The 19513-nt window shown below is 34.0% G+C and overlaps 1 protein-coding gene across 1 annotated transcript in view; it reads right to left on the reverse strand.

Moving 5' to 3' along the window:
* Positions 1 to 1919: 1919 nt before the first annotated feature.
* LOC127550724 (liver carboxylesterase 1-like) overlaps positions 1920 to 19513 on the reverse strand; it is a 50157-nt gene continuing 32563 nt past the window's right edge. Inside the window, exons 6-14 of the mRNA XM_051979868.1 lie at positions 17469 to 17573; positions 17041 to 17145; positions 15757 to 15795; positions 11987 to 12127; positions 10761 to 10841; positions 9789 to 9936; positions 5089 to 5220; positions 2620 to 2692; positions 1920 to 2488 (exon numbers count right to left, since the gene is read on the reverse strand). Of these exons, the coding sequence (XP_051835828.1) occupies positions 2311 to 2488; positions 2620 to 2692; positions 5089 to 5220; positions 9789 to 9936; positions 10761 to 10841; positions 11987 to 12127; positions 15757 to 15795; positions 17041 to 17145; positions 17469 to 17573 (1002 nt within the window). The 3' untranslated portion in view covers positions 1920 to 2310. The remainder of the gene's footprint in view (positions 2489 to 2619; positions 2693 to 5088; positions 5221 to 9788; positions 9937 to 10760; positions 10842 to 11986; positions 12128 to 15756; positions 15796 to 17040; positions 17146 to 17468; positions 17574 to 19513) is intronic.

The raw sequence follows: 19513 nt of genomic DNA on the forward strand, positions 1-19513 counted from the left end.
AATAAGATAAGAGAGTAAAGGAATTGGAAGCTATTGGCCTGGGTCACATAGACATCTCTGCATTTGCAAAGGAGGAAGAACTGTCTCTTAGGCAGTTATATTCCTCTTATAATAGGTTGCCACTCCTGGGAAGAAGTGTTTGACATAATCTATTAATTGTTCTGATGGTTGGACTTAAAGAATAGTTATGTTGACTGTCTTGCTTTTAAGGAGTTATCAGAAATGCTATCAAAATCCTCAAATTCATTTGTATCTTTGGACATGCAGGAACATAAACTTGACACTAAATTTGAGTATCTTATTTGCTGGCATATTCCTATGTACTTAAGATTTAAAAAAAAGTTCCTGATGGTGGTAGTAGACCTCTGCATCTAGTAGGTTCAATTGACATCAATAAAAAATATTGTGGTTAGTATTTCTTAAGAAATAAGGAATTGCTTCCATTGGCGGTAAGGATCCTATTTCATTGGACTGAACCAAAGCCTGGCTTGCACTGCACAAAAATGAATAGCTTTATATAGCTTACTGTTCAACATCCATCTGGGCAGGATAAGCTCATGAATTGTACCCTAAAAACATACTTTGTGAGAAAAATTCCTTCTGTTACTAAACAGAGATACTAAATAGAAATCAGGGTAGAAAAAAGAACAGGAATTATAACTGTTTGGCTTGCTGATATACACTATTTTAGGTATGGTAGCCAAAGCCCTAAAATTCAAGGAAAGTATCTGCAAGCAAGGAATAGATTGTAGTGAAACTTTGCAAATCAATTGCAGTTTAGTTAAATAGAAATAAAAATAGGCAATGAAACCATTTAATAGCAAGAGAATGAAACTTAGTTAAACCTAGCTTGGATGAGCTTGGTAAGAATTGGCTCAGATCTAAAAAACACCTGGCTTTGAGTGCAAGTAGTATAAATTATTTTTTCCATTTCCTCTTCAACCTCTGCTTTGTAAAGAAAATGTCATCATGTTGAGAATTAGTTATTAACTACTTTGGACCACAATGGACTATTCTGGAAATATGAAGAGAAAGAAGAAAAAATAATGATGAACAAAGATTGTTACTGCTAAGAGATAAAGTTAGAAATAAGACAAGAGTCAAATATAAAGTGTACCATAATGACCTTTCACATCTGTGGTATGGGATCTTAATCCTACATTATAGTCTGTAGGTAGGGCTTTTTTTTTTTTTAACAAAGGATTGTAATGATGTATGGAAAGTCTGGAAAGGAAGATGACTTTGTCAGCATGGAGAAGGAGAATATGACATAATCTCTAGTCAGTTAGCCAGCAACTAAGACAAGTCAACCTAAACAATAAAGCAATCTAGATGTGCCAGTGCCAACCCATCAAATATTGTACCTTCAAAGAGTTAAATTTTCACTTCCAGAGCAATTCTGATTTATGAATTGCCTCATAGGGCCCACTATATCAGGACAACTCTAACCATGCTTCATTTTACTCTCTGGACATCTGCTTAACAGAAACCCTGCTACTGTTTGTGTACCTTTCACAATATCCTCCCTTCCCCTGTCTAATTCTGTAGCTGTAATTAAATCAATAATGCTATTGTTTTTGGAAAGGATGTGTCATTCTATTCCCCTACACCTCCCCTCAAACTCTTATTACTTTCCAAACTAACTCCCCGGCCACCATTCCCTTTTATTTGTGGTTCTTGATTAGCATGTAAACTCCTTTATAGTAGGGACAATGACAAAGATCAGATATGTCCATGTTTGATATCAGGTGTGGCTTCACTTTGTATTTATAATTCTAGTTTGTAGTATATTAGAAATGCTTTTTAATTTTTTAAACATTTCACTCATTCATTAATACCTTAAAGTCTAGATGTATACATTAAATTGTGATCCCAAGCCTCTAAAGTATGTAACAAAGGCCATCACCAATACATGGAAATGAAACTAATAGCTTTATTTCCGGGAAGAACTTATTCATCTCAATATCTGAAACCAAGATGCTGACACAGATAGCAAGAATTCCAAGCAAAGTGGATTTTATTTAGTACAACCTAAAGTCAGCCTAACTGACTTTACTGAAAAGCTTACTGAAAAGCATTCAGAGAAGAAAGTCATCTTAGGCTCCTCATAGTTTCCAGTGCTTATGTTATGTTGTTCTCCTCTCATCAGGTTAATGGTGGGTATTTCTGTATGTGTTTTCCCCTCCACCTTCATGCTGAGAAGCTCTTTTACCACCAAAGGGCCAAGCATCCATGCCAAGCAAAACCAAAACCTCTTGCCATTAAGATCTACTGAAGTTCCCTTATCAACTGATGGCAGATCTCACCAGACTAAAGCTCGATATGTTCTCTCTTCACTCCAACTAGTTCCTTTGACATGAGTTCAGTCCAAAATTTCACTTCTTTCTCCTTCAGCTTTCTGGATACTTTGGGAGTGATGTTAATTTGGAGGTAGTCTTCATTCTGATTATAAACAGGCCAGTTTGGCAGTCCTTCTCCATTAGGGTTTCTGGGAAACAATAATCAATACAATGAAAATAACTATTGAATAAGCAGTTTGAGTTTAAAAAATGGGGATAGAAAGATATTAAACATGTTAAACCAAAATCCCCATTAATTCTCCCATATTACCAATCTTACCCATTCTTAGCAAAGTTGGCCCAATATTTCATCACAATTCTGCTAAGTTTCTTTTCTTCCTCTGGTGAGCCCTCTGAAAATGAGAAATGAAGATATTAGAATGTGAACTAGAATATTTTTAAGGATAAAAATGTGAGGTATATATTTAGTTTCTCTCTCATGCTTCTTTCACACCTATTTCTACTAGTGATCTCTCCCATGACTTCTGTACTTTACAATGTTACATACCTTCTGATATGTCTTCAGGTGGTTCTGTGACCCAATCCCTCTCTATTTTCTTATCTTTATTTGCTAATCTTACCTGGATTTTACCTTCCTTTCCTCTAAAAGTAATTTTAAGAAATAATCAAATGATACTTAATAAATGAGAGTCAATGAGCATATATATTTGGAGAGAAGACATTAATTATAATGTAATTAATCTCTAGTGGAAAAATTTCAGGTATAAGCAATAGCTTACTAAGAAAAGGATTTTGGAGAGGATAATAAATAAGATAAATATTATTTAGGATCATAAAATTTTACTTATAGGATCTATCTGGACCCATCTCTTTATTTAATAGAGAGGGAAATTAAGGATTAAGTGACTTCTTCAAGGTTTTATCAAAGTAATAAGTTTGACTTCTTACTAGATCTTTTGACTCCAAATTGAATTCTCTTTTGCTACCTCATTTCTAGTTTGACATCTAAGGCCTAGGAATTTATTGTATTATAATCAATTGTTCATGATATTCTTTCTCTGCAAATTCTCTCATAATCAGTATTGGAATTCAGATGGACTTCAGATGAAAGATACCTAGGTCAACCTATCTTCAAAAGGAATCCCTTCTACAACATTCCTAACAAATGATCATTCAGACTTTGTTTTGTTATTGTTGTAGTCGTTCAGTCATTACAATTGTGTCTGACTCTTGATGATTCCATTTGGAATTTTCTTGGCAAAGATACCAAAGTGGCTTGCCAATTCTTTATCCAGATCATTTTGCAGATAAGGAAACTAAGACAAATAGGGTCAAATGATTTGCCCAGAATCACAACAGCTAGTGTCTGGAGACAGATTTGAATTCAGGTCTTCCTGATTCTCCTTTACTGAGCTATGTAGTTGATCTTAGCCTTTGTTTAAAGACCTCTAAGGATTAAAAATGATGATCTCATTGAATAGAAGAAGGACACTTTGAGACACATCTAATCATTAAGGATTCTTTTTTTACATCAAGTTGAAGACCATCTTTCTACAACTTCCAGGCACTGCTTCTAGGTCTACCCAAGTAGAACAAGCTTAATCTCTCTTCAAATACTTGAAAAAGTTGTCATATCCTGTAGTTTTCTCCTATTCAGGTTAAGTATCTACTTATTCCCTTTAACCAATTGTCATATGATAAATTCTAAAGATCCTTCCCTCTCCTGGTTTCTCTTCCCTGGCTGCTCTCCAGCTTATCAGTGTCTTCCCAAAATATGTACCAGGACCTGAGCACAATATGCCTAATATCACAGTATAAAGAATACTATTGGAATATAATCAATTCACTTAATCTATATACTGTGCTTCCATTAATTTAGCCTCAACTGCCATTTGCTCCTTGTGGCAAAAATAAACCCTTGTTCAGTGAAAAAAATAAGGTTTAAGATAGATTGATGAGATGAGACTGGGGATGGGGTAGGGAGGGAGGCAAAAGACCTTCCTTCTAGTTCACGTTCTGTCATTCAACTTAGTAAATGCATTCATTCTCTCAGAACCTGTTTTCTTACCTAGATGGAATAGCATTCCTATGTAATAAATTCTAATCACTCTCTATAACCTCCAAGATCAATATAAAAATTCTTTGGCATTTAAAGGCTTTCATAGCATAATCCACGCCTATCTTTTCAGGCTACTTTATATCTAAATTTCCCTCCACCCATCCCTGTTTTCTCTATTATTCAGTGACACTAATTTCCTTTGCTGTTTCTTGCATAAGATCTTTCATCTCCTGACATTGTATTTTCATTGATCATCTCTCCCATGAGTGGAATTCCTATCCTCCTAATAACTACCTTGACTTCACTGGCTTCTTTCAAATCTCAACTAAAATTCCACCTTCTGAAAGATGACTTTCCTGGCATTACTTGGTCCTAGTGTTTTCCCTTTGAGATGATTATCTCTCTGTTTTTCTATATATCTGTCTGTCTATCTAGTTTGTACATAATTATTTACATATTGTTTGCTCAATTAGACCATGTTCTCCTTGAAAACAGAAACTGTCTTTTATCTTACTTTGCATCCTAAATACTCCATGGTGCTTAACACAGTACCTGGCACATAATAAGTATTTAACAAATGTTTTTTGACTTGGAATGATTTTCTGCTTCATAGGAGATGTTGTGAACATCAAGTGAGATAACTGATGAATTAAAGGGGTAAGTAAATGTCAAAATTAAATATTTTGCCAATAACTAGCGAGTGATATTTTGATAAGAATTATGAACTACCTTTCAAAAATGGAGCCCCTAAGACAGAGGGAATTTCATCCCCATGATCTGCCTTCACTTCCTCTGGTTTTAGATTGGTTGAGAAACTTGGTCGATGTTGAAACTCATACATGTATGTGGGTGCACCTGACGCTGAAAGAAAGAAGAAAAAAAAATCAGCATATCAATTTTCTACCCCAGATGCACTTAGTTAAAAGGGAGGCCCTAGGGGCATTTTGGGAAATATTAAAGAATTTTGCACTGAGTTTTTGTTGGTTTAATTAATAGGTTCTGGATATAAAAGAGCTGACTAACAAATGCAGAGTGATGGATGGCAATGCAAAAAGAGAGAGAGAGACAGAGTGAGAGTGAGAGAGAAAGAGAGAGAGAGAGAGAGAAAAGACTACAATGAATATTTTCATTTCCCTTCCTTTCATTCTCTTCTAAAACTTGTAGAGTCTGATTACCAACTTTTTAATTCAACTGATGTTGCCCTTTTCAAAATAAACCAAGAATCAACTATTTAGCAAAACTAATGATAATCTTTCCAGGGGAAAGTTGGATATTTAATGAAATAAGAAACTTTCAATCTTTTCTGATGAAAAGATCAGAGCTGACATTTATAGACATATGGAAAAATGCTCCAAATCTCTATTGAGTAATGCAAATTAAGACAACTCTGAGGTACTACCTCACATCTATTAGATTGGCTAATATTACAGAAAAGGGAAATGATAAATGTTGGAGAAGACATGTGAGAACACATGGAGAAAACTGGAACTAATGCACTATTAGTGGAATTTTGTGAGCTGATCCAACCATTCTGGAGAGCAATCTGAAACTATGCCCATAAGGCAACCAAAAAGGCATATCCAGCAATTCCATACTAGCTATGTATCGCAAAGAGATCATAAAAAAAATGGGAAAGGACCCCTATGTATAATATTTATAGTAGCTCTTTTTGTGGTGGCAATAAATAGACATTGAGTGGATGCCCATCAATTGGAGAATAGCTGAAGAAATTGTAGTAGATGAATGAAATGGAATATTATTATGCTATGATAAATGATGAACAGATAGATTTTAGAAAAACCTGGAAAGACTTATATGAAATGAAGCTGATCAAAGTGAACAGAACCAATAATCAAGGCCTACAGCAATCTAGTATTTGATAACTCCCAAACTCCAGCTCCAGATCAACTATGAAAGACTTGGTTCTTCCCAGTGTTTCAGTGATCCAAAGCAATCCCAATAGACTTTAGACAGAAAATGCCATCTGTATTCAGAAAAAGAAATAAGGACACTGAATATAAATCCATACTTGCTATGTTGACTTCTTGTTCTTATTTTTTTCTCTCTCCCATGGTTTTCCTCTTTTGCTCTGATTTTTCTCTCCCAACATGATTTATAAAGCAATGTGTGTTAAAAATAAAATAAAATAAAATAAAGTGGAAAAAAATGTGAACTGATCCAGGAAAACATTGTACAAAGTAACAGTAACTCTTTGTAACCATCCATTATGATAGAATTAGTTCTTCTCAGCAATGCAGTGACCTAAGACAATTCTAAGAGATTCATTATGGAAAAATGTTATTCACATCACCTTTTCTTCTACTTCTTTTATTATTTTGATTCTGTTTTAAAATTGTTCTTTTGATGTTTCATGGAGTCTTTTGTTTCCCCAACTCTGATATTCAAGGAATGATTCTCTTCAGTGAGATTTTGTACCATTTTTACTATTTGTCCAATTCCCTTTTTTTATGATTTTTTTGGGGGGGGATACAGACCCAGAAGAGACACTGCTGGATCAAAGATTATGCACAGTTTGATAGCCCTTTGGGAATATTTCCAAATTGCTCTCCAGCATAGTTGGATCAGTTCACAACTCCACCAATAATGAATTAATGTCCCAGTTTTCCCACATCCCCTGAAAAATTTATCATTATCTTTTCCTGTCATTTTAGCCAATCTGAGAGGTATATAGTGGTACCTCAGAGATATCTTAATTTGCAGTTCTCTAATTAATAGTGATTTAGAACTTTTTTCATGATTAGAAATGGTTTTAGTTTCTTTGTCTGAAAATTGTTTATATCCTTTGATCACTTATCAATTGGAGAATGACTAGTAGTCTTGTAACTTTAAGTCAGTTCTCTATATATTTTAGAAATTAGGCCTATATCAGAACCCTTAGATGTTAAAAAAAAAAAAAAATCCCATTTTTCTGCTTCCCTTCTAATCTTGGCTGCATTGGTTTTGTTTGTATAAAACCTTTTTAGTTTAATATAATCAAAATTATCTATTTTGCATTTCTTTAGCTTCTTTAATTCTTCTTTGGCCATAAATTCCTTCCTTCTTCACAGTGCTGAGAGGTAGACTATCCCTTGTTCTCTCCTAATTTGCTTGTAGTATCACTTTTTATGTCTAAATCATGAGCCTATTTTGATCTTATCTTGCTATAGTGTGTTAGGTATTGGCCAATGCCTAGCTTCTGCATTCTATTTTCCATTTTTTCCCAGAAGCTGGAGTCTCTAGGTTTATCAAACACTAAATTATTATAATCATTGACTAGTGTGTTTTGTGAACCTAACCTATTCCACTGATCCACTATTCTATTTCTTAGCCAGTACCAAATGGTTTTGATGACCATTACTTAAATATATAGCTTTAGGTCTGGTACAGATAAGTTACCTTCATTTGCATTTATATTAAAACTCTTAAAAAATCTTTGATCTTTTATTCATTGAGATGAATTTGATTATTATTTTTCTAGCTCTGTAAAGTAATTTCTTGGCAATTTGATTGGCATGACACTAAATAAGTAGATTAATTTAAGTAGAATTATCATTTTATTATATTAGGTCACTCATCATCATGCCAATTATCTAAATCTAATTTTATTTGTGTGAAAAGTGTTATGTAATTGTGTTCATATAGTTCCTGGCTTAGTCTTGGCAGAAAGACTCACCAATATTTTATATTATCTACAGTTATTTTAAATGGAATTTCTCATTGTATCTTTTGCTGCTAGATTTTGTTGGTAACATGTAGAAATGCTGATGATTTATGTGGATCTATTTTATAAATTGCAACTTTGCTAAAGTTGTTAATTGTTTCTATGAGTTTTTTAGTTGATTCGCTGGGATGCTCTAAGTGTACTATTATATCATCTGGAAAGAGTGACAGTTTTGTTTCCTCAATATCTATTCTAATTCCTTTATTTTTTTTCTCTTATTGCAAAAGCTAACATTTCTAATACAATATTGGGTAGTAATGGTGATAGTGGGCAATCATGTTTCACCCTTGATATTACTTGGAATGTTTCTAGTTTATTCCCATTACATATGATGCTTACTTATGGTTTTAGATAGATACTACTGATCATTTTAAGGAAAACTCCATTTATTCCTATACTCTCTAGTATTTTTAATAGGAATGGGTGTTGGATTTAGTTAAATGCTTTTTTTTCCCCTGCATCTATTGAGGTAATGATATGATTTTTTGTTAACTTAATTACTGACATAATCAATTATGATAATGGTTTTCCAAATATTGAACCAGCCCTGCATTATTGATATAAATTCTACTTGGTCATGTTGTATCATCCTGGTGATGACTTGCTGTAATTTCTTTGTTAATATTTTATTTAAGATTTTTGCATCGATATTCATTAGGAAAATTGGTCTGTAATTTTCTTTCTCAGTTTTGACCCTACCTGGTTTAGATATCAGCACCATATCTGTGTCATAAAAGGAATTTGTAGGATTCCTTTTTTCCCCATTTTTTTCAGATAGTTTGTATAGTATTGGAATTAGTTGTTCTTTAAATGTTTGGTAGAATTAAGTTGTAAATCCACCTAGCCCTGAAGATGTTTCAAATTTCAAGCTTTCTCACAATCTTTCTCACTCACAGAGTGAGTTCTGAAAGTTTAGAAATTTTTGATGTTTCTGAGATGATGTGAACCAGGAAGAGGTGTCATAACTGCTTTATTGGTCTGTACTATAATTCTTTCTCAAAAAGTGCTTCTGATCTTCTCTTCAAGGACCCTCCTTTCTTTGTAGCATAAATGATAGTATTTATCAAGTAGTATCCTGATCCCTTGGGGCCAGAAATGATACCAAGTCTGTCAGCCAAAAATACTTCTCGTTGCTCTTGAACTTTGACTCAGATATAAGTATATGCAAGTGAGTATATGTGGATTTGCCAAACAACATATCAGATGTTGCATCAAGTGTCAGCACAATGGTATCTTGTAATCTCTTTCTTACCATTTTCCAGATTCCCTTATCATCTCTGACTTAGGAACTCTCAGTGCTGCTGTTGCTTCTGCCTCTACCACCTAGTCTGAATACCTACTATTTCATCCATATGGTTTCCAGGACAGCCTCCTCTCCCATGCCATAGATTCTATGCTCCTATGCTATCTTTTCCTCAATTTTTTTTTCATTCTGGCCTTTCTTTGGATTCTGCCACTTTAGAATTCAAATTTAAAATTGTTTGCAGAGAAATGTTGAGAGAGTTTTGCTGAATGCTTTTCTGCTCTGCCATCTTGGTTCTCTGCCCCCAGAAGTGCTAAATCTTTTTTTTTTTTTTTTTTTTACTAAAAAGGCAGTCTCCTACTTATTTTGTTTCTAGGTAGGATTTATGCTACTATACTGATTATTTATTCTTGCTCAGTTGTTGGGATGAATAAGGTTATCACTTGCTTTTCCTCAGGCACTCACCCATATGAAGTCGAGCCAACCTCACAGAAGGAATTCCAAATATCAAGTCTCCCATCAAGTTTAAAAACTGCTCCTTCTTTTTTATAGGATCATTTGTCATTCCAAGATATTCCTTAGTTAAAGTAGCAGTAAGATCTTTGGGGATTTTCTGAAATGATAAATAAAGAAACAAAGAGATGCTACAACTAACTTTTTTTTTTTACAACAACATCATTATGGTCATAATCAACCTGTTTTATAAAGTTACGATACCTTATACAACATCATTTAGTCCATGTCCATTTATTACACTGTCGCTGAGTTAAATGTCCTTTGAAATATTGTTACACCTAATATTATGTTTCATTATAAACATTTACAAATTTTAGTCTCTGTGTCATGTGTGTTAGAAGGAGAGAGGTGAATAAGACAGGATTCATGTCCTCAGAGAGATTACAGTCAAACATGTAATATGACAAGTATATCAGAGAAATATGAACAATGTGATATGGGGTTCATTCAGAGAAGAGTTAGAGTGCTTCTGTCTTAGCAGGAGAAAACAATTAGAGAAGTTTTCATTAATATACTACATGAAGTCTTTTGCTGACATCTACCTTATATGAGGAAAACCATATTAAAGTTTTCTAGTTCTTAATTAAAGGAGGAAATACAGAGTAAAAATTAAGATTTTGCCTCTAAATGAATTATGTTTCTGCCTTATGATGGAAAGCATGTTAGTGTATTGAAAAGTATGCAGGATTAGTAGTGAAAATACCTTGATTTAATCCCTGGCAACAAAACACATAACTTTAGGGAAATCATTTCCCTTCTCTAGGCCTCTGTTTCTCCTATTGAAAAGCATTGAACTATATGGGCTCTAATTCCCCTTGAACAGTTAAATTCTGTGTTTTAGGATTCTATGATTTTTTCTCTGACATTCCAAATTCTAAGTTCTCTCCCAGCCCTAACATTATAGAGTTTTATATATCTTACAACAAGTGGATAGGAGCTCCACAACAATGCTGATGCTGTTTCTTGGTCTGGTATGCCTTGTGAGAGAGGGTACTCCATCACCTGCACAAAATAGTCATTTCAGATAAAAAAGCATTGGTTAACAACTGAAATAAAGCAGTCTTTTTGGAACAAGCAAACAAGGAGAGTATTCATTTTACTTTGGTTTCAGTTCCATCGATCAATTAATTTACCTGACTTATTAAATGTTCTAGGAAACATCTAAAGTGGAAATCAAGGGAAAAAATGTTTTTTTTTTTTTAAAGTATGAGAATGGCAAATGCTCAGTTCTATCCAGCCAACAAGCATATCAATTACTATAAAGTTCCATATGGTGTCCAAATAATCAGAGAAAATGAAGCTTTTAGTTTCCTGATCATCAAGGTTTACTTAAGTAACTAGGTAAGGGGGAAAACTAAATCTGCAGTCATTTTAGTAATGCCTCTATAAGTATCCTACATGCTGTTTGTGATTATTGAAATTCTACTGTTAGAATTTCAGACCTTTAGATTTTTAAGATTGTTCCCTAGTAGTAGTGTAGATAAGACTGAGAAATTTAATAGAATGAACTAGTTATTTCTTATTAGTCATTTAAGCAATTTATCATTTATTTATCTATCATGTCATTATATATTATATACACTATCTAAATATATACTGGATATATCATATATCATTTATTTATTTATCATTAATCATTTAAATCAGTCACTTAAATTTGGGGGGAATAAATTTATTAAATTAAAAGATTTAATGCTGAAAGTAACCTTTAAGATCTTCTAATTCTATGACCTCATTTTAACTACATGCTTCCAAGGAAATGAAAACAAGTGAAGAAGCCATTAAGATGATGCTCTGAGAGGACAACATATTTTCAAAAGTTCCAGCCTTTCATTTCCATAAGACCTAACAAGAATCTGGGGAATTGTAAAGTAGTTGATCATAAGTAAAAGGAGAACTTCTTTCTGAGAGAAGTGAGTGTGATAAATACCAGATTTGTCTTTGGACAATTTTTACAGCTACGAGGAAGGAAGTTTTATACTGAAAGGTGGGAATTGGAATTGGCTCAGAACCAGCATCAGATTATTTCCTTACTAAGCTATAGATTATTTTCCTAATTTAACACAAGGAAGCCCTAGTCCTGAAGACTGCAGGAGATTTCAGAGGAAAAAAAATAAAACACAACAGCAACAGCACAATGTTCTCACAGTTGGAAGAATCCAGCCAAATTCATGATTGTTGATTCCCACAATATAGGGGATATGATTGAACTTCTTTTCAGCCAGAAGCTCTTCAGGACTTTTAGGGAAAAATACTCCGTCAATGACTCCAGATAGAAAAGTAATTTTCTGGAAGAAAAAAAAAAACGTTAAATAAAATAACACATCCATTTTTCCCTACATGAAGGAAATAAAAATAGCCGACTTCTTATGGTTATGAACTATAGCTAGGGAGTCCTGTATTTTCATTATCCAAAGGTAAGTTCAGCATGGAAGAGAATATGCGGTTTTCTTCTGGATTTCAGAAACACAAAGACATTTGAGAGTTAGAATAGTCGTGGTCTGACTAAGGAGAGATACCTATAGGAGAATTATTGGAGAGGCAAAATTCTCAAGACTTGTTCATTGATTGGATAAGGGAATAACGAGTGTAGAGTCAAGAATGATTCTTAGATTTTGAATTTGTAGGATTAGAAATATTGTGGTTCTCTCATTAGTAATGGGACTCATAAATATTCATTTCATCAGTGAGCTAATTACTATTGGCTATATTACAACTGGTGTCAGCATAGTGGAGCATTTTATTTTTTAATGGAACATTTTAATTTTTCCAAGTTAACTTAAATTGAATTAACATATCAAAATATATTTTCTTTTTCTGAATTAAACAAAAAATCCAAAAAAGAGCATTTCCATATACAAAGTAAAATTTTTAAATAGATCATATGTGAAACTATAAGTTTCTACTACATGCAACTTGCTTTAAAAAAAAGTTTAACTTGTTGCTTTCAAAGCTACCTTCCTTGTCTATTTCTCTTTGGATTTCTTCTGTTCATTTGACTCTCTTTTATACCACTTCTTTTTATTTTTGGCAATACCATCACTAGTTCTCCCATCCCCCAAATAAAAATGAAAAAAGTCATTATTAAAAATAAGCAGGCAAACAAAACAAATCTATATAGTTGAAACATGCAAAAAAAATATTTGCTTCATTCTGCATCTTGTTTCTATTATTTCTAAGAAGAGGAGGGTATATTTCATCATCAGTCCTATGGAATAATGCTATCATCATTGATTAGAGTTCTTAAATCTCTCCAAGTTGTTGTTTTTGTATAAATTGTTCTCATTTCAGTCTACATTAATTTATGAAAGTCTCCTAAAATTTATCTGAAACACTTCATTTCCTAATATCTTATGATACAAAAATATTACATAATTTCTTCAGCCTTTCCCTTATAGATGAACACTTATTAGTTTTCAATTCTTTGCTTTTTCAAAAAGAGTTGCTATAAATATTTTGTATGCATGGGTTGTTCATTTTCTTTGATCTTTTAAAAAGCATTTAACTTCAACAAGTACTTATTAATCATTTACTATGTGTCAGGCATATGCTAAGCTCTGAGAGTATATTATATAAACAGAAAGGAGCTTATATTGTCATGGGAAAAGATAATAAATACATGGTAAGATGAAAAGAAAGGAATGAGAAGGCAATAAAAATTTTCCAGAAAAAGGCATTGCAGAGAAAGTCTGGGCGAAATAGCCTAGAGAAAAATTAAGCATGACTGGCTTGGGCCTCCTTAAAATGGAGATTCTGTGAGGAACCAATCAATGAAAGGGAGAGGGCAAAAAGATGAAGTCCAGCAGAGTCTAGAGTGAATAAGTTTTTGGAATAAAAGAGTCTGGGAGTGTCAGGAGTATAACCCAGAGAAGGCATTCCTTTGGGGATACAAACTAGCAATAGTCACTCTGAGTAAAAAAGTATATATGGTTTAGTGTTTTGGGGGCATAATTCCAAAATGACTTACAAAATGACTAGATCAATTGGCTATTTATCTAAAAATGTAGTAGGATATTTTTCTTCTCCCAGTCCCTCCAATACTGTTATTTTCACTTTTTTTTTTTTTATCATCTTTGCCAATATGATAAACATACGGTGGATCCTTAGATTTTTGCAAGGCAAAAAACAAAAACAAAACAAAAATCAAACCAAACCAAACCAAACTAAAACACGGAACAAGATTTAAAAAAAAAAAAAAGGAATAAAAACTTAGAGTTAAACTGATTATGCAAGATGGTTACCATCATAGTGCTCAGTACTTCTCAGCTAAAGGCTATTTGTCTTTTTATCTTTCCAATACCAATGCAAATGCTACATGCCTCCAAAAAAGTCTTTCCTAACTTTGCCTATACAGTTCTCTCCTTTTAAACTCATACAGCACTACCTTAGATATGGAAAAAATGCTGAATTTGGAGCCAGACTGAGATTTAAGTGTCAGCATTTACAGGGAACTTTCCTGGAAAATAGCATAAAAGGCATAAATGCTAATGTAAATGTATTGTATTTATGGAACATAGGGAATTAGGTTCCTAGGACCACAGAAAATTGTAACTTTTTGCTAAAGATTGCTGAAAATACACTTTTCTGCATAATTCTTTATAATAAAACATTAATTTTGATAAAATACACTTTTCCTAACACAGCAGCCATTGAATAACCCATAAAATGCAGTCCACGATGTAAAATTGGTAACATGAAAAAACATTTTTTCTCATTAATAATTCTCTAGACTTCTTTGACTTTTTATGCTAACATCTCAATAAAAACAAAACAAAACATTTATTTCAAACAGCATTCACTTTTCATGAATGAAATATGCATTTCATAAAATCCATAGTACCATAAATACTGCACAATAAATTAAATTCTTGGAATGAAAAAAAATGTAAACTAGAATTGTATTTATCCCTATAAGATGACAGTGTTTGTAAACCTCTCATCTTGGTTGTCTCCTGAAAACCAAGGGAGAGGTTGCTGTAGGAAGTTACTGAAACTTCTGAAGTCTTGACATCATTTAGAGCCCAAAGGCCTTGCATTATGCTTTGGGACCATAATTGTAACACAAAACTTGAGTTTTGAAGACAAAAAAATGAAAATATTCAATGAATGCATGAGTAGTTCTTTACAATGGTAGGGTGAACAAGGGCCAGTTAAATGCCTTGTAGAATACCAGTTGTTCTGCGATTTATATGCCAGAACACCTCATTTTTTTTCTTCAATGCACATAACTGCAAGTTTGAAAATGAACTTATTAGCTTAAAGCTGCAAAAATTAAATGTGGCTCATGTGTGTATATGTTTGTGTGTGTGTGTGTGTGTGTGTGTGTATCGTATAGTATAAAGGATATTTCCTCCCCAGCAATGCTCCTGATGAAAAACAAATCAAATCTAGTTCCTTTCTGTATCTCTATCAAGTTGCTCAGGACTTTTACTAGGGTTTACTAAATGAATTGTTTAATTGCTAAATTGATAGGGTTTGATATTACAGAAGACACATAGCAACTGTTTTGCAAAAGGTACTAAGTTAATACTTAGTCCAAAGTAGAGTGGTTTTGTTGCAGTTTCATGTAGTCACTTCACAAACCAATGGGGGATTAACAGAGAGCTGATTGTCTGAAACTTTGACCTTATTGCTGATTGTTACTGAAAGGATTCATCAGTCCAGTTCAGGTGCTTCCCTAGCGGCCACTCCGAAAATGACAAAGCCAACTACAGCCTCAAGAAAGAGCATTTTCATCAGTGGCTAATTGTATACGTGTTGGGGGAGGGACAAGGTTAGAGAGAAAGATAAACTGGTACTGGAGGAAAGGTACTGAAATAATTCCATTCACACGAGGTTTCCTCCTTTCTTTAATCAGCATTTAAAAGGAGCCAAGACTTAAAACCCCATAATTAAGAAAACAAGGATGCTTTATTACCTCTGAAGGGTCTCCTAGGAAATCTAGACCAAATAATCCCTGTGAAGACAAACAAAAATGATAGGTGAGAAAACTTCACAGAAGGAACTGCTAGACTAGAGGCTCCTTCTCTCTGGACTCTTAGGGAATTAACTGAATCATTTTTCACCCCACCTTTCATACCAGAAGCAAAATGAATCTGGGATAGTTACTGAAAGAATGACAAGGTCTCTTAGAACAAAATCAGGTGCTATTATCTGAGGAGGACCTCTCTTGTCTATCTTTTTCTATATCCTAGGTTTCTGAAAGAAAAAACAGTCCTATGAGTAAAAGATATCTTTAATTTTTTCCCCACTTTTTTGAGAACACTTAATCTGTCAGTGATCCTTCCCTGCCCTCCACCTACTCTCCCCTCCAGGATAGAAACTGAAGAATTAAGATTGCATTGTTCATTTATATAACTCAGCAGCAAGTTGCCAAGAAGCCTGGAACTGACCTAGGAACAGCCCCTTCATTGCTGCTGCACAAACCAGCTAGGGTAGATTCTTTCATTACTTAAGGAAACTTGGCTAGGACATTCTGTATCACTAGAATTTAGATTCTTTAGAATCCTATTCGCCCTTTACCAACTGAGCCTACATACACAAAGCAGAATATTGTTATAACCAAGTTATGTTCTAAGTCCTAAAAACTGCTTTGGTTTTGGTTTTCCAAACATCTCTTGCCTAACTGCTTGGGGCTGGAGTGTATCTAGTTAAATATTCTAAAGTCCTGTTATACTGCATGTTTGGATACAGGATTAAATATGGGGCAAATGACTTCAACTGAATAGGCCACATAAATCCTGGGAGACAGGATTATTTACGAGAATTTTGGGGTTCAAGACTCCGTTCAGGGAGGGAGACAAGAGCTCAGGCTCTCCTTAGAGTCAAAGCATATACACACCACTGCTCTTCCTTTGTCTTCTCTACAATTAACAGATTCTCAGGCATATCTTACAATGTGATTTCTTTAAGTGGGCAAGTTCAGGAGTTTTTCTGGTCTAGTTCCTCTGGCAGGTCAACATCAACACATCAAATATGAATGCCTGAAAACCATTTTTCTGATCATGATTTAATCAAACAAGGTGATTGGAGAGACTTTTATGATTTTTTTTAAAAAAAACATGGCTATCTGTACTTACACAGATGAGAATTTCACATTGATAGAGGACAATTTGTTTTACCTAATAGAACTGAAGTCTACCTGAAAAAGTCTGAAGGGATTGTGGGCATTGGCAATGGACAAGAATACAGGGTTACCTACCATCTTCAAACCTACATCCAGGAGTTCCTCTTCTGACTTTTGTCGCATACAGTGAACCATGCTGGCTGAAGTGACTGTTTTGCACCCAGCAAAAGTTGTAACTTTCTGCAACATAATATAACAGGGACAGTTTATGCTATGAACCTATCCACATATGAAAGCTGTATTTAAATCCTTGTGTTCTTGGACTTGTGACAGTGAAGTATAAAGAAAGTATATTTGGAATATAGGAGCCCTAAACTTGAGAGCTGGGTAGATTAATGCTGTCATCAAACCTTCAGCCGTTTACTTTCCTTTTTTTTTTTTTTTTTTTTGGAATTCAAATTTCAAATGTAAAATGAAGGGTTTGGGCTAAATGATCTTGAAGGTCTAAATCATATGATTTTATGAATGGAGGTTTGGAATAAGGTAAAATGCAAAGGGATTACCTCAGTTGCTGCTGTGAGGCTGGAATTGTACAGACAATCCATTAAGACAACTCCACTCTGAGAAATAGCCCGGTGGAAAAGGTTTTTGGTCAAAGGAGATAAAACCTAAGAGATGAAAAAAAAAGGGGGGTGGGGGTGGGGGTGGGAATTACATTTGAACAGCAAAGCCAGAGCTAGAATTGGGTGACTATGGTTCGGCCGGGGCACTAAAATTTAGAGGGCACTGATAACATTAAGATCCCTTTCTCTGTATTAAACAACAACAAAACTTAAGTTTAGTACATACTTATATAGCAAGAATAATTCATTAAAATGAGAATTTACTATCAGATGACTACTTTCCCAGCTAACCTACCTCAGGTGAGTTCTTTCTCAACCTAAGCCTAATATATTGTGATACAATGTATCAATACATAATACATATACAATATGTTGTTTCTTGCAGCAGCTTTAAGATATTCCCAGGATTTATCTTAACTCAGGTCCTTCCTTAAGGATATCCTTCCCCTCTCAAATGAATTTTTCTTAAATAGTTGATTTGAAGGAATCCTGGGAAGGAGGCTAAATATAGGAGTAGCTCTCCCCCAACTAGATTGAATACGAAAAATAATGAATTAAAAAAAATGAAAAAAAAAAAAAACCAAAACACCAAAAATCTTCAGTGACAGTAAGAAAAAGAATGAAGTTCCTGTCTCAACACAAATTCTTTTTTTCTTGGATAATTAATAACCAATTTATTTATTTTAATAATAGCTTTTTACTTTGAAAAATACATACAAAAATAGTTTTCAACATCTACCTTTAAAAAACCTTTTGCTCCAATTTTTTTTCTATCTCTCTGCCCACCTCTCCCCTCTCCCAAACAGTGAGTAATCCAATATAGATTAAACGTGTGCAATTCTTCTAAATATATTTCCACATTTATCATATTGCACAAGAAAAGTCAGATGGGGGGTGGGGAATGAGAAAAAAAATCAAGCAAGCAAACAAGAAGAACAACAGCAACAACAAAGGTGAAAATACATATTGTGATCCATATTCAGTCTCCATAGTTCTTTCCCTGGATGCAGGTGGCTTTTCCCATCACAGATCTATTAGAAGTATCTTGAATCACCTCACTGTTGATCATCACATAATCTAACATAAATCCTTAGGGAACTATAACTGGAGACTGACAGCTTAGTTTCTGATTTCTCCTAGGATCTTTGTTTCTAGATTTTCTTCATTTTACAACCAGGGTGGAGAACCAACCACCACTCCCAAGGATGTGGCAGTTTTAATCAGTGACTTTGGGATTAATCCCTTGTCAATTTACCAAGAATATTCCTGATCTCAGGGAACCCTTACCATTCTGGTACTGCTCTTAACACAACCAATATTCTGGCCTTGAGAGGCCCTTATTATATTACAAGAAGCAACACAAAGGTAATAGAAGGAATGAGAAAGAAGTGGAGGAGACCCAGTTACAAAGATTTCCAAGCATCCCCTTCAGAAATGTCCTGGGGACCCTTTCTTGACCCTTTCAAGATCAGCCCCTGGGGCCCTTATGTGGGTCTGAAGAAAGATATGTGTACAAAGGATAGTAAAACCAAAGAGTGAAATTGATAGAGGTGGTTAACTTCACTTTCTGAGGAAATAAAAAATAGACAGGAAGGGTTATATTCATGGGATAACAAAACTGTATCAAAATGATAGAAAGGATTGGTTTACTTAGGAATATACTTTCATCAGAAACATTATAGAAAAATCAGCCCAGTGACTGATAAAAACAAAACAAAACAAAACAAAACAAAAAACGCTGACTATATAGGAGACATAAACATTAGAGGAGGAAAGAGAAAAAATGAACAAGTATCTTGCAATTAAAGAAACTGAGTAAATAATCACCTGAGAGATGTAAAAGTATTAAAACAAATTGTTTAAGAAGCTTACAAAAGGCAATTGAACTCAAAAACACAGTGAAAAGCTCACATCATAATCAAATTTTAGAACTATAGCATCAACAAATTTTCTAGGTATCATAGAAAAATGCTTTACATTCCTAG

The sequence above is a fragment of the Antechinus flavipes genome, chromosome 2, assembly GCF_016432865.1.
Source record: "Antechinus flavipes isolate AdamAnt ecotype Samford, QLD, Australia chromosome 2, AdamAnt_v2, whole genome shotgun sequence".
In the NCBI taxonomy this organism is placed as follows: Eukaryota; Metazoa; Chordata; class Mammalia; order Dasyuromorphia; family Dasyuridae; genus Antechinus; species Antechinus flavipes.